Source organism: Leptomonas pyrrhocoris (assembly GCF_001293395.1).
Source record: "Leptomonas pyrrhocoris isolate H10 chromosome Unknown, whole genome shotgun sequence".
Lineage (NCBI taxonomy): Eukaryota > Euglenozoa > Kinetoplastea > Trypanosomatida > Trypanosomatidae > Leptomonas > Leptomonas pyrrhocoris.
The window spans coordinates 1292206-1304711 of NW_015438357.1; the positions used below are offsets into that span (position 1 = coordinate 1292206).

At 59.4% G+C, this 12506-nt stretch overlaps 3 protein-coding genes across 3 annotated transcripts; all 3 read left to right on the forward strand.

Moving 5' to 3' along the window:
• Positions 1-2282: 2282 nt before the first annotated feature.
• On the forward strand, positions 2283-4692 carry ABB37_00409 (putative glycoside hydrolase family 3; the record flags this gene model as incomplete). Its single annotated transcript, XM_015796591.1, has 1 exon — positions 2283-4692. Exon 1 carries the CDS (start codon positions 2422-2424, stop codon positions 4690-4692), a length of 2271 nt encoding a protein of 756 aa, XP_015664599.1. The 5' UTR covers positions 2283-2421.
• A 496-nt stretch (positions 4693-5188) lies between these two features.
• ABB37_00410 (putative glycoside hydrolase family 3) lies at positions 5189-8436 on the forward strand (the record flags this gene model as incomplete). Its single annotated transcript, XM_015796592.1, has 1 exon — positions 5189-8436. Exon 1 carries the CDS (start codon positions 6166-6168, stop codon positions 8434-8436), a length of 2271 nt encoding a protein of 756 aa, XP_015664600.1. The 5' UTR covers positions 5189-6165.
• Positions 8437-8932: 496 nt separating this feature from the next.
• ABB37_00411 (putative glycoside hydrolase family 3) lies at positions 8933-12180 on the forward strand (the record flags this gene model as incomplete). Its single annotated transcript, XM_015796593.1, has 1 exon — positions 8933-12180. Exon 1 carries the CDS (start codon positions 9910-9912, stop codon positions 12178-12180), a length of 2271 nt encoding a protein of 756 aa, XP_015664601.1. The 5' UTR covers positions 8933-9909.
• Between the last annotated feature and the right edge of the window lie 326 nt (positions 12181-12506).

The following is a 12506-nucleotide window of genomic DNA, read 5'->3' on the forward strand; positions in this document are numbered from 1 at the left end:
CGATGAGCTCCGCTGCACAACCCTGTCAAGCACCGTTACTACTGCACGCGTACAGTGCCGCGCCAGCTCTACGTTTCCTCGCGCACGTTTGCGGCGTTGCCCCTGTGCAAATGTGGTTTGTGCAGGTACGCCAGTACGCGGTAGACCTGGAGGAGGAAGGGCGTTGCAACGAGCAGACAGGGGGTTTGCTTTGCGTGTGGCTGTGCTGCTAGGCTTGCAAAGCACGGGAGAACGTGAACCACCGCATCTTTCCACTTCGAGGCGGAACGCCGTCCTCTTCTTTCTTCCTCTGTTGCTTTGGTGCGCGAACCGGTAACCCCTCACAGCGCGTGTGCTGAGCCTCACTCGCCATCTCACAGTGGGGTGGCAGCGCTTTCCTTTCGTGTGATGTGTCTCACTTCTTTTTAAACGCTTTTCGTCGCTTTCTATGTGTTGAGGAATGTGGACATTTTTTATGATTTCTGTGTGATGTGTGCTGCTATTTCCACACGTAGCGGTGACGTTCTTTCTTCTTTTATCCCCTGCGCCGGAAAGAGAACCCAAGGTCTTCAGTTGTTGTGAACGATTTCATTGACATTCATGGCGGTGCTGGTGCCGGCGGAAGCACCGCGGTACACCTTTTCCTCCTCAAAGGCAGTATCTGGGGAGGAAGTGTGCTGTATTGTTCTCTTCGTAGGTTTTCGGCTTTCCTTTGCGCGCATGATCCGAGAAGAACAAGTTCACACCAGTAAGTCTCAACCAGCTGCGTTTATTGCGCTTTTCATTTTGGCATGACATCATTTTTGCCTTCTCTTCTCTATAAAGCAAAACTCATATATAATTCATAGTTCTTTTTTTCTATCCCTTTGATTCCGTTCGTACCACTTATCTCTTGTGGCGGACGATAAAGCAAACCGATCTCTTGATGTGTTTTCCCTCTCCCTCTATTTTCTCTTCTTTAGTGTTGCTCTTTGGGCGGCGCAAAACTCACATGGTACGCCGGTCTGATGCAAACCGCCAAGCCCTGTTTAAACCCCGCACGATGTCCCTTGCTATGGCTACGTTGTCGAGGTAGGTGCTCGTGTTATTGTGTGAAGTCGAGCTAAGTCCTGCTGTGGAGCGCGTCTTGAGTAAAGGCGCTGTGGTGTGCTGAACTGCCTCTCTGCAACACGAGAAGCACTTTTTGTGGGTGCGCGTGCTGACCTTTCACTTTACTCACTCCAGCGTAGAATCTGCAAAGTGTAGTAAAGGAAATAATCTCTTCCTTTTGTCAATTAACGACAACAAAAACAAAACTCTTTGCTTTGCTAAAACGTTTCATTTCCTTTTTTGCTACAGTTTTCCAGCACCTCTAAACAAAACGTGCCGTGAAGCTCCGTAGCTTTACTTTTCTCGTTATGTGAAGGCGTATTTTCATGTTTTCATTTCTAACTCACTGTCACGTTGTTTTATTAGTGTCTTTCCGCCACGACTCTTTTTTTGTTGTTCGTTCCAGCTCTGTTTGTTTTCGTTACGACAGCCGCCTTCTCTTTCTTGTCTTTCTTTCAAACACGTAGTCGTCCGAGCCATCACCTGTTTGGAGGCTGCTGGCTGTGCCGCTCTTCGTAGAAGCGTGCACTGTTGCATTTATTACCGACGACTGCGTCTCACTGCCGTCTCACGCCGCAGTCCCCCACGCTGTACTCTGGTGTGCGTCCACAATCGTACGCCACGTCCTGCCCTTTGAGATCAGGTGCTGACTCGAGTAAATGCCTCTCAAATGCGAACCAAGAGTCATGCGATGGCGCCCTCCGCAAACGTTTGGCTACGCATGGCCCCATCTCGAAGTCTTCAAAGCGGCGTTCTCACCGGTGTACGTGTGTGTCTGCCTTCCCCCAAGAGATGTTGTTTGTCATTTCCTTTACTTTTACTAACAGCTGGCATTTCCTTTCCTTCTGGTTTTAAATTCAGCCCTTTGATGTCACCGGCGACGCGTTTCACTGCCTTTACCGGGGCAGAAAACGAACGCCGGAGAAGCAACCGGGAAGCCGCGGAGCCTCACGAGTGAGGGAACGAAGCGAGGCAGCGCGACGGACGCTGGCAGCGACGTCGGCGCGTGCGACGGTCTGGCTCGCCTCGCCTCGCCCCGCGGACGCGTGTGGCGACTCCGTTGGACCTCCCTTGGCTCCTTTCTTTCCCTCCTCGCGCTTTCCCTGCCGTCTCCCGCCATCCTCTCTCTCTCGCGTCACCATCCCACTTCACCCTCCCCCCCCCCTTCTTCGTCCCATTGCCTGTCCATCCTCCATCGTGCCACGGCGAACGGCAGCATTCAAGCTTCTCATTAACGCTATTAACGCCAGCCAAACAAGCACACACCGAACTCCAAAACAGCCAAATCACCCTTTCTTTCTTTCTTCCATCCTCTCTCCGTTTTCCCATCTAACACCGAGGCACGCCGGAGCCATGTCGCACAAGCACATCGACATCGACAAGGTGATGTCGGAGCTGACGCTGGAGGAGAAGATCAGCCTCGTCGGCGGCAAGGACTTCTGGTGCACCCGTGACATCCCGCGCCTGGGCGTTCCCTCGGCGATGATGTGCGACGGTCCCACCGGGCTGCGCAAGAGCGTGGACAGTGCCTCAGGTAACGTGACCAGCGTGCCCGCCACGTGCTTCCCCACTGCCGTCGTGCTGGCGTCGACGTGGAACCGTGCCATGGTGGAGAAGGTCGGCAAGGCGATCGGCAAGGAGTGCCGTGCGGAGAACGTGTCGCTGCTGCTGGCGCCCGGCAACAACATCAAGCGGTCGCCGCTGTGCGGACGCAACTTCGAGTACTACTCCGAGGATCCGTACGCTGCGGGCCAGCTTGCCGGCGCCTACGTGAAGGGCGTGCAGAGCGAGGGTGTCGGCGCGACGCTGAAGCACTACTGCGCGAACAACCAGGAGGCGTTCCGCTTCTCGATCAACGAGCTGATCGACGAGCGCACGCTGCGCGAGATCTACCTCGCCGCGTTCGAGAGCATCGTGAAGGAGGCGCAGCCGTGGAGCATCATGGCGTGCTACAACCGCGTGAACAACGAGTACGTTGTGTCGAGTCGCCACATGCTCACGGACGTGCTGCGCGGCGAGTTCGGCTTCAAGGGCTTCGTCGTGTCCGACTGGGGCGCGGTGAGTGACCGCGGCGCGTCGGTCAACGCGGGCATGGACCTGGAGATGCCCGGCACTGGCGGTGCGACGTCGAAGCGCCTGTTGGACCTTGCGAAGGAGGGCAAGCTGAACATGAAGGAGCTGGACGTGTGCGCGCGCCGCATCCTGGAGTTCGTGAACCGCGCCGCGGAGACGCTGTCGAGGGGCGCGCCGAAGTGGGACGTCGACGCGCACCACGGCCTCGCGCGCGAGGCGGCCGCGGAGGGCATCGTGCTGCTGAAGAACGAGCACGCCGTGCTGCCGCTGCACGCGTCGAAGAAGATCGCCGTGATCGGCGAGTTTGCGGAGAAGCCGCGCTACCAGGGCGGTGGCAGCTCGTTCGTGAACGCGACCAAGGCGTCGGGTGCGCTGGAGGAGCTGAAGAAGCTTGTGCCAACGCTGCAGTACGCGGCCGGCTACGCGACGGGTGCGACGAAGCACGACGAGGCGCTGCGGGCGAAGGCGGTGGAGGTGGCTGCGGGCTGCGACGCGGCGGTGGTGTTCATCGGCCTGTCGGATGCGGACGAGTCGGAGGGCTTCGATCGCGCGCACATGCGCCTGCCGGAGCACCACAACGCACTGGTGGAGGCTGTGGCGGCGGCGAACAAGCACACGGTGGTGGTGCTGACCAACGCGTCCGCGGTGGAGATGCCGTGGGCGAGCAAGGTGCAGGCGATTGTGGAGGCGTACCTGCCCGGCCAGGCCGGCGGTCTCGCGGTGGCGGACGTGCTGATGGGCAAGGTGAACCCCAGCGGCAAGCTGTCGGAGTCGTTCCCGAAGCGCTTGGAGGACACGTCGGCGTACCTGAGCTTCCCGGGCACAGTGACGACGACGACGTACAGCGATGGCGTCTACGTGGGCTACCGGTGCTACGATAAGCGCCGCATGGATGTGCTGTTCCCCTTCGGCCACGGTCTGAGCTACACCACGTTCGAGTACAGCGCGCCGCGCGTGGCGAAGGCTGCGTACGTGGACAACGAGGCCGTGCATGCGGAGGTGACGGTGACGAACACGGGCAAGATGGCCGGCTCGGAGGTGGTGCAGCTGTACGTGCGCGACGTGTTGAGCAGCATCGACCGCCCGGCGAAGGAGCTGAAGGGCTTCGAGAAGGTGCACCTGGCGCCCGGCGAGTCGAAGACGGTGAAGTTCACGCTGGACCGCCGCGCCTTCGCGTACTACGACGTGGCGCGCAAGGACTGGGTGGTGGAGGAGGGCGACTTCGAGCTGCTGTTCGGGTCGTCGTCCCGCGACGTGCGCGGCGCTGTGCACGTGAAGGTGTCCCCTGCTGTCCCCCCGCCGCCGCGTCACTTCAACAAGAACTCCATGATCGGCGACGTGTGCTCCTACCCGCCCACCGCCTCCATGGCAAAGAAGCTGTGCCGCGACTTCACGGGATCGCCGATGCAGCCCAGCTTCATCCACATGTTCCAGGAGATGGAGCGCATGCTGCCCATCCGCTCCAAGGTTGCTTTCTCGGCCGGCAGCTTCACCTTCGACGACGTGGAGGCGTTGGTTGAAGAGGCTAACCGGCTGTCGAACTCTAAGTAAGTTGATGGTGCGTCGCGTGAGCAGTGTCCTCCGGCACACCAAGCACCCCGCGTCACACGCGTATGGCGTGCGAAACGGCGCGTGCGCGACAATAAGTCCTTGGCCGTCGCAGCACGCTACCGTCAGCGCACGCACACACAAAAAGATTATATATATATATATGTGTGTGTGTGTGTATGTGTGTTTGTTCATAGTTTTCTTACGCCCCGCAAAAAAGAAAGACGCCAAGTGGACAATAACATCAATTCTACCAACAAAACGAACTGTAAAAAGTGATTTAACGGAGCCGATTTGATGCGTTGCCGCTCTCGTTATTTGCTTCTTCTTCTTTTATCATTAATTCAAGTTTTCCCCGGTAACTCCGAGGGCACACTGATCACGTCGAACCACAACGTTCTACTATGTCGCTCGTGTCGCTTTGCGGACAGTGATGCCCTCTGCACCTTTTAGGTGCTTCGTTTACTTCTGTTTCTTTCTTTCTGGTACGCGCATTTCCAGTTTGTACCGCATCCTGCTTCCTGCCTGCGTCCCAGCAGTGGAGGATCAAGCGAGTGCGCTTAACAAAACTGTCCACGTTTCTCTTCCTCACCTCTGAATGCGCGGTTGCTGGCAGCACGGTGCAGCACTCTCAGAGCTCTGTGGGAGTGGTGGACGGAGACGGCGAATGATGCGGTGCGTGCCCATCGACTCCTCGACCGTTTTATTATTACCCCATTCTATTTTCACGATATCTCTTCGACATAAAGTCCTTTGTTTTTTCTTGAGAGCATTCGATATATATAACCCGTCATTGGCCGAGGTCATGGACCTTTGTAAACGTGTTGCCACGCTGAACGAATTGGTGTAGAGACGTTTTTCTTCCTTTTCGCTCCTTCAGTATTGTTTCTTGTTTCCTTCTGTGCACGCCATCCATGACAAGCAGCCGGATCCTTCCAGCAGCGTGCGGCTGGAGCGCGCAGCGTCGCTGCATGGAAGAGCCGAGCAGTATGCTGAGAGACAACGCCGGACGTGCGCGCTGAAGAGAAGAAGTGTGGCAGACGACCAAGCAATAAAGCAAATAACGAAAGACAACGCGACGAACAGAAAAGACTCCTCGGATGGCGCGTACGCGTGCTGTGCCACTGCGGCGTTGTAGGACGCAAGCCCGCGCACCACGCTGTCCACCACGCGTCACTCATGTGCTCCCCGTCTCTCCGTTGGAGCTCGACTGCCCATACCGTTTGCCTCCGTTGTTGTTGTTGTTGTTGTCACACAGCCTCCTTGCTACTTTTTTCTCCTCCGTTCTTGTTTTCTCTCTTTTCCGTGCCCACACGCACCCACACGCGCACACGCCCCTCGCAAGTCTGTGTTAACCCTTTAATTCTCTCTTTTCATCATCTCACCCATCCCTACCAAACTCAAAAAAACAAAAACAGAACACAAAACTACTTCTTTTGGCCACTTAAACCCATCACAAAACACAGCGTCAGAGCCATGTCGCACAAGCACATCGACATCGACAAGGTGATGTCGGAGCTGACGCTGGAGGAGAAGATCAGCCTCGTCGGCGGCAAGGACTTCTGGTGCACGCGCGACATCCCGCGCCTGGGCGTTCCCTCGGCGATGATGTGCGACGGTCCCACCGGGCTGCGCAAGAGTCTGAACATGGACCAGGTGGACTCGGGGAGCGTGCCCGCCACGTGCTTCCCCACTGCCGTCGTGCTGGCGTCGACGTGGAACCGTGCCATGGTGGAGAAGGTCGGCAAGGCGATCGGCAAGGAGTGCCGTGCGGAGAACGTGTCGCTGCTGCTGGCGCCCGGCAACAACATCAAGCGGTCGCCGCTGTGCGGACGCAACTTCGAGTACTACTCCGAGGATCCGTACGCTGCGGGCCAGCTTGCCGGCGCCTACGTGAAGGGCGTGCAGAGCGAGGGTGTCGGCACGTCGCTGAAGCACTACTGCGCGAACAACCAGGAGACCAACCGCTTCTCGGTCAACGAGCAGATCGACGAGCGCACGCTGCGCGAGATCTACCTCGCCGCGTTCGAGAGCATCGTGAAGGAGGCGCAGCCGTGGAGCATCATGGCGTGCTACAACCGCGTGAACAACGAGTACGTTGTGTCGAGTCGCCACATGCTCACGGACGTGCTGCGCGGCGAGTTCGGCTTCAAGGGCTTCGTCGTGTCCGACTGGGGCGCCGTCGACGACCGCGCCAACGCGCTGCACGCGGGCATGGACCTGGAGATGCCCAGTACGTACGGTGTGACCGACGCGCAGCTGAAGAAGCGGGCTGGCGAGGGCAAGCTGGACCTGGAGCAGCTGGACGTGTGCGCGCGCCGCATCCTGGAGTTCGTGAACCGCGCCGCGGAGACGCTGTCGAGGGGCGCGCCGAAGTGGGACGTCGACGCGCACCACGGCCTCGCGCGCGAGGCGGCCGCGGAGGGCATCGTGCTGCTGAAGAACGAGCACGCCGTGCTGCCGCTGCACGCGTCGAAGAAGATCGCCGTGATCGGCGAGTTTGCGGAGAAGCCGCGCTACCAGGGCGGTGGCAGCTCGTTCGTGAACGCGACCAAGGCGTCGGGTGCGCTGGAGGAGCTGAAGAAGCTTGTGCCAACGCTGCAGTACGCGGCCGGCTACGCGACGGGTGCGACGAAGCACGACGAGGCGCTGCGGGCGAAGGCGGTGGAGGTGGCTGCGGGCTGCGACGCGGCGGTGGTGTTCATCGGCCTGTCGGATGCGGACGAGTCGGAGGGCTTCGATCGCGCGCACATGCGCCTGCCGGAGCACCACAACGCACTGGTGGAGGCTGTGGCGGCGGCGAACAAGCACACGGTGGTGGTGCTGACCAACGCGTCCGCGGTGGAGATGCCGTGGGCGAGCAAGGTGCAGGCGATTGTGGAGGCGTACCTGCCCGGCCAGGCCGGCGGTCTCGCGGTGGCGGACGTGCTGATGGGCAAGGTGAACCCCAGCGGCAAGCTGTCGGAGTCGTTCCCGAAGCGCTTGGAGGACACGTCGGCGTACCTGAGCTTCCCGGGCACAGTGACGACGACGACGTACAGCGATGGCGTCTACGTGGGCTACCGGTGCTACGATAAGCGCCGCATGGATGTGCTGTTCCCCTTCGGCCACGGTCTGAGCTACACCACGTTCGAGTACAGCGCGCCGCGCGTGGCGAAGGCTGCGTACGTGGACAACGAGGCCGTGCATGCGGAGGTGACGGTGACGAACACGGGCAAGATGGCCGGCTCGGAGGTGGTGCAGCTGTACGTGCGCGACGTGTTGAGCAGCATCGACCGCCCGGCGAAGGAGCTGAAGGGCTTCGAGAAGGTGCACCTGGCGCCCGGCGAGTCGAAGACGGTGAAGTTCACGCTGGACCGCCGCGCCTTCGCGTACTACGACGTGGCGCGCAAGGACTGGGTGGTGGAGGAGGGCGACTTCGAGCTGCTGTTCGGGTCGTCGTCCCGCGACGTGCGCGGCGCTGTGCACGTGAAGGTGTCCCCTGCTGTCCCCCCGCCGCCGCGTCACTTCAACAAGAACTCCATGATCGGCGACGTGTGCTCCTACCCGCCCACCGCCTCCATGGCAAAGAAGCTGTGCCGCGACTTCACGGGATCGCCGATGCAGCCCAGCTTCATCCACATGTTCCAGGAGATGGAGCGCATGCTGCCCATCCGCTCCAAGGTTGCTTTCTCGGCCGGCAGCTTCACCTTCGACGACGTGGAGGCGTTGGTTGAAGAGGCTAACCGGCTGTCGAACTCTAAGTAAGTTGATGGTGCGTCGCGTGAGCAGTGTCCTCCGGCACACCAAGCACCCCGCGTCACACGCGTATGGCGTGCGAAACGGCGCGTGCGCGACAATAAGTCCTTGGCCGTCGCAGCACGCTACCGTCAGCGCACGCACACACAAAAAGATTATATATATATATATGTGTGTGTGTGTGTATGTGTGTTTGTTCATAGTTTTCTTACGCCCCGCAAAAAAGAAAGACGCCAAGTGGACAATAACATCAATTCTACCAACAAAACGAACTGTAAAAAGTGATTTAACGGAGCCGATTTGATGCGTTGCCGCTCTCGTTATTTGCTTCTTCTTCTTTTATCATTAATTCAAGTTTTCCCCGGTAACTCCGAGGGCACACTGATCACGTCGAACCACAACGTTCTACTATGTCGCTCGTGTCGCTTTGCGGACAGTGATGCCCTCTGCACCTTTTAGGTGCTTCGTTTACTTCTGTTTCTTTCTTTCTGGTACGCGCATTTCCAGTTTGTACCGCATCCTGCTTCCTGCCTGCGTCCCAGCAGTGGAGGATCAAGCGAGTGCGCTTAACAAAACTGTCCACGTTTCTCTTCCTCACCTCTGAATGCGCGGTTGCTGGCAGCACGGTGCAGCACTCTCAGAGCTCTGTGGGAGTGGTGGACGGAGACGGCGAATGATGCGGTGCGTGCCCATCGACTCCTCGACCGTTTTATTATTACCCCATTCTATTTTCACGATATCTCTTCGACATAAAGTCCTTTGTTTTTTCTTGAGAGCATTCGATATATATAACCCGTCATTGGCCGAGGTCATGGACCTTTGTAAACGTGTTGCCACGCTGAACGAATTGGTGTAGAGACGTTTTTCTTCCTTTTCGCTCCTTCAGTATTGTTTCTTGTTTCCTTCTGTGCACGCCATCCATGACAAGCAGCCGGATCCTTCCAGCAGCGTGCGGCTGGAGCGCGCAGCGTCGCTGCATGGAAGAGCCGAGCAGTATGCTGAGAGACAACGCCGGACGTGCGCGCTGAAGAGAAGAAGTGTGGCAGACGACCAAGCAATAAAGCAAATAACGAAAGACAACGCGACGAACAGAAAAGACTCCTCGGATGGCGCGTACGCGTGCTGTGCCACTGCGGCGTTGTAGGACGCAAGCCCGCGCACCACGCTGTCCACCACGCGTCACTCATGTGCTCCCCGTCTCTCCGTTGGAGCTCGACTGCCCATACCGTTTGCCTCCGTTGTTGTTGTTGTTGTTGTCACACAGCCTCCTTGCTACTTTTTTCTCCTCCGTTCTTGTTTTCTCTCTTTTCCGTGCCCACACGCACCCACACGCGCACACGCCCCTCGCAAGTCTGTGTTAACCCTTTAATTCTCTCTTTTCATCATCTCACCCATCCCTACCAAACTCAAAAAAACAAAAACAGAACACAAAACTACTTCTTTTGGCCACTTAAACCCATCACAAAACACAGCGTCAGAGCCATGTCGCACAAGCACATCGACATCGACAAGGTGATGTCGGAGCTGACGCTGGAGGAGAAGATCAGCCTCGTCGGCGGCAAGGACTTCTGGTGCACGCGCGACATCCCGCGCCTGGGCGTTCCCTCGGCGATGATGTGCGACGGTCCCACCGGGCTGCGCAAGAGTCTGAACATGGACCAGGTGGACTCGGGGAGCGTGCCCGCCACGTGCTTCCCCACTGCCGTCGTGCTGGCGTCGACGTGGAACCGTGCCATGGTGGAGAAGGTCGGCAAGGCGATCGGCAAGGAGTGCCGTGCGGAGAACGTGTCGCTGCTGCTGGCGCCCGGCAACAACATCAAGCGGTCGCCGCTGTGCGGACGCAACTTCGAGTACTACTCCGAGGATCCGTACGCTGCGGGCCAGCTTGCCGGCGCCTACGTGAAGGGCGTGCAGAGCGAGGGTGTCGGCACGTCGCTGAAGCACTACTGCGCGAACAACCAGGAGACCAACCGCTTCTCGGTCAACGAGCAGATCGACGAGCGCACGCTGCGCGAGATCTACCTCGCCGCGTTCGAGAGCATCGTGAAGGAGGCGCAGCCGTGGAGCATCATGGCGTGCTACAACCGCGTGAACAACGAGTACGTTGTGTCGAGTCGCCACATGCTCACGGACGTGCTGCGCGGCGAGTTCGGCTTCAAGGGCTTCGTCGTGTCCGACTGGGGCGCCGTCGACGACCGCGCCAACGCGCTGCACGCGGGCATGGACCTGGAGATGCCCAGTACGTACGGTGTGACCGACGCGCAGCTGAAGAAGCGGGCTGGCGAGGGCAAGCTGGACCTGGAGCAGCTGGACGTGTGCGCGCGCCGCATCCTGGAGTTCGTGAACCGCGCCGCGGAGACGCTGTCGAGGGGCGCGCCGAAGTGGGACGTCGACGCGCACCACGGCCTCGCGCGCGAGGCGGCCGCGGAGGGCATCGTGCTGCTGAAGAACGAGCACGCCGTGCTGCCGCTGCACGCGTCGAAGAAGATCGCCGTGATCGGCGAGTTTGCGGAGAAGCCGCGCTACCAGGGCGGTGGCAGCTCGTTCGTGAACGCGACCAAGGCGTCGGGTGCGCTGGAGGAGCTGAAGAAGCTTGTGCCAACGCTGCAGTACGCGGCCGGCTACGCGACGGGTGCGACGAAGCACGACGAGGCGCTGCGGGCGAAGGCGGTGGAGGTGGCTGCGGGCTGCGACGCGGCGGTGGTGTTCATCGGCCTGTCGGATGCGGACGAGTCGGAGGGCTTCGATCGCGCGCACATGCGCCTGCCGGAGCACCACAACGCACTGGTGGAGGCTGTGGCGGCGGCGAACAAGCACACGGTGGTGGTGCTGACCAACGCGTCCGCGGTGGAGATGCCGTGGGCGAGCAAGGTGCAGGCGATTGTGGAGGCGTACCTGCCCGGCCAGGCCGGCGGTCTCGCGGTGGCGGACGTGCTGATGGGCAAGGTGAACCCCAGCGGCAAGCTGTCGGAGTCGTTCCCGAAGCGCTTGGAGGACACGTCGGCGTACCTGAGCTTCCCGGGCACAGTGACGACGACGACGTACAGCGATGGCGTCTACGTGGGCTACCGGTGCTACGATAAGCGCCGCATGGATGTGCTGTTCCCCTTCGGCCACGGTCTGAGCTACACCACGTTCGAGTACAGCGCGCCGCGCGTGGCGAAGGCTGCGTACGTGGACAACGAGGCCGTGCATGCGGAGGTGACGGTGACGAACACGGGCAAGATGGCCGGCTCGGAGGTGGTGCAGCTGTACGTGCGCGACGTGTTGAGCAGCATCGACCGCCCGGCGAAGGAGCTGAAGGGCTTCGAGAAGGTGCACCTGGCGCCCGGCGAGTCGAAGACGGTGAAGTTCACGCTGGACCGCCGCGCCTTCGCGTACTACGACGTGGCGCGCAAGGACTGGGTGGTGGAGGAGGGCGACTTCGAGCTGCTGTTCGGGTCGTCGTCCCGCGACGTGCGCGGCGCTGTGCACGTGAAGGTGTCCCCTGCTGTCCCCCCGCCGCCGCGTCACTTCAACAAGAACTCCATGATCGGCGACGTGTGCTCCTACCCGCCCACCGCCTCCATGGCAAAGAAGCTGTGCCGCGACTTCACGGGATCGCCGATGCAGCCCAGCTTCATCCACATGTTCCAGGAGATGGAGCGCATGCTGCCCATCCGCTCCAAGGTTGCTTTCTCGGCCGGCAGCTTCACCTTCGACGACGTGGAGGCGTTGGTTGAAGAGGCTAACCGGCTGTCGAACTCTAAGTAAGTTGATGGTGCGTCGCGTGAGCAGTGTCCTCCGGCACACCAAGCACCCCGCGTCACACGCGTATGGCGTGCGAAACGGCGCGTGCGCGACAATAAGTCCTTGGCCGTCGCAGCACGCTACCGTCAGCGCACGCACACACAAAAAGATTATATATATATATATGTGTGTGTGTGTGTATGTGTGTTTGTTCATAGTTTTCTTACGCCCCGCAAAAAAGAAAGACGCCAAGTGGACAATAACATCAATTCTACCAACAAAACGAACTGTAAAAAGTGATTTAACGGAGCCGATTTGATGCGTTGCCGCTCTCGTTATTTGCTTCTTCT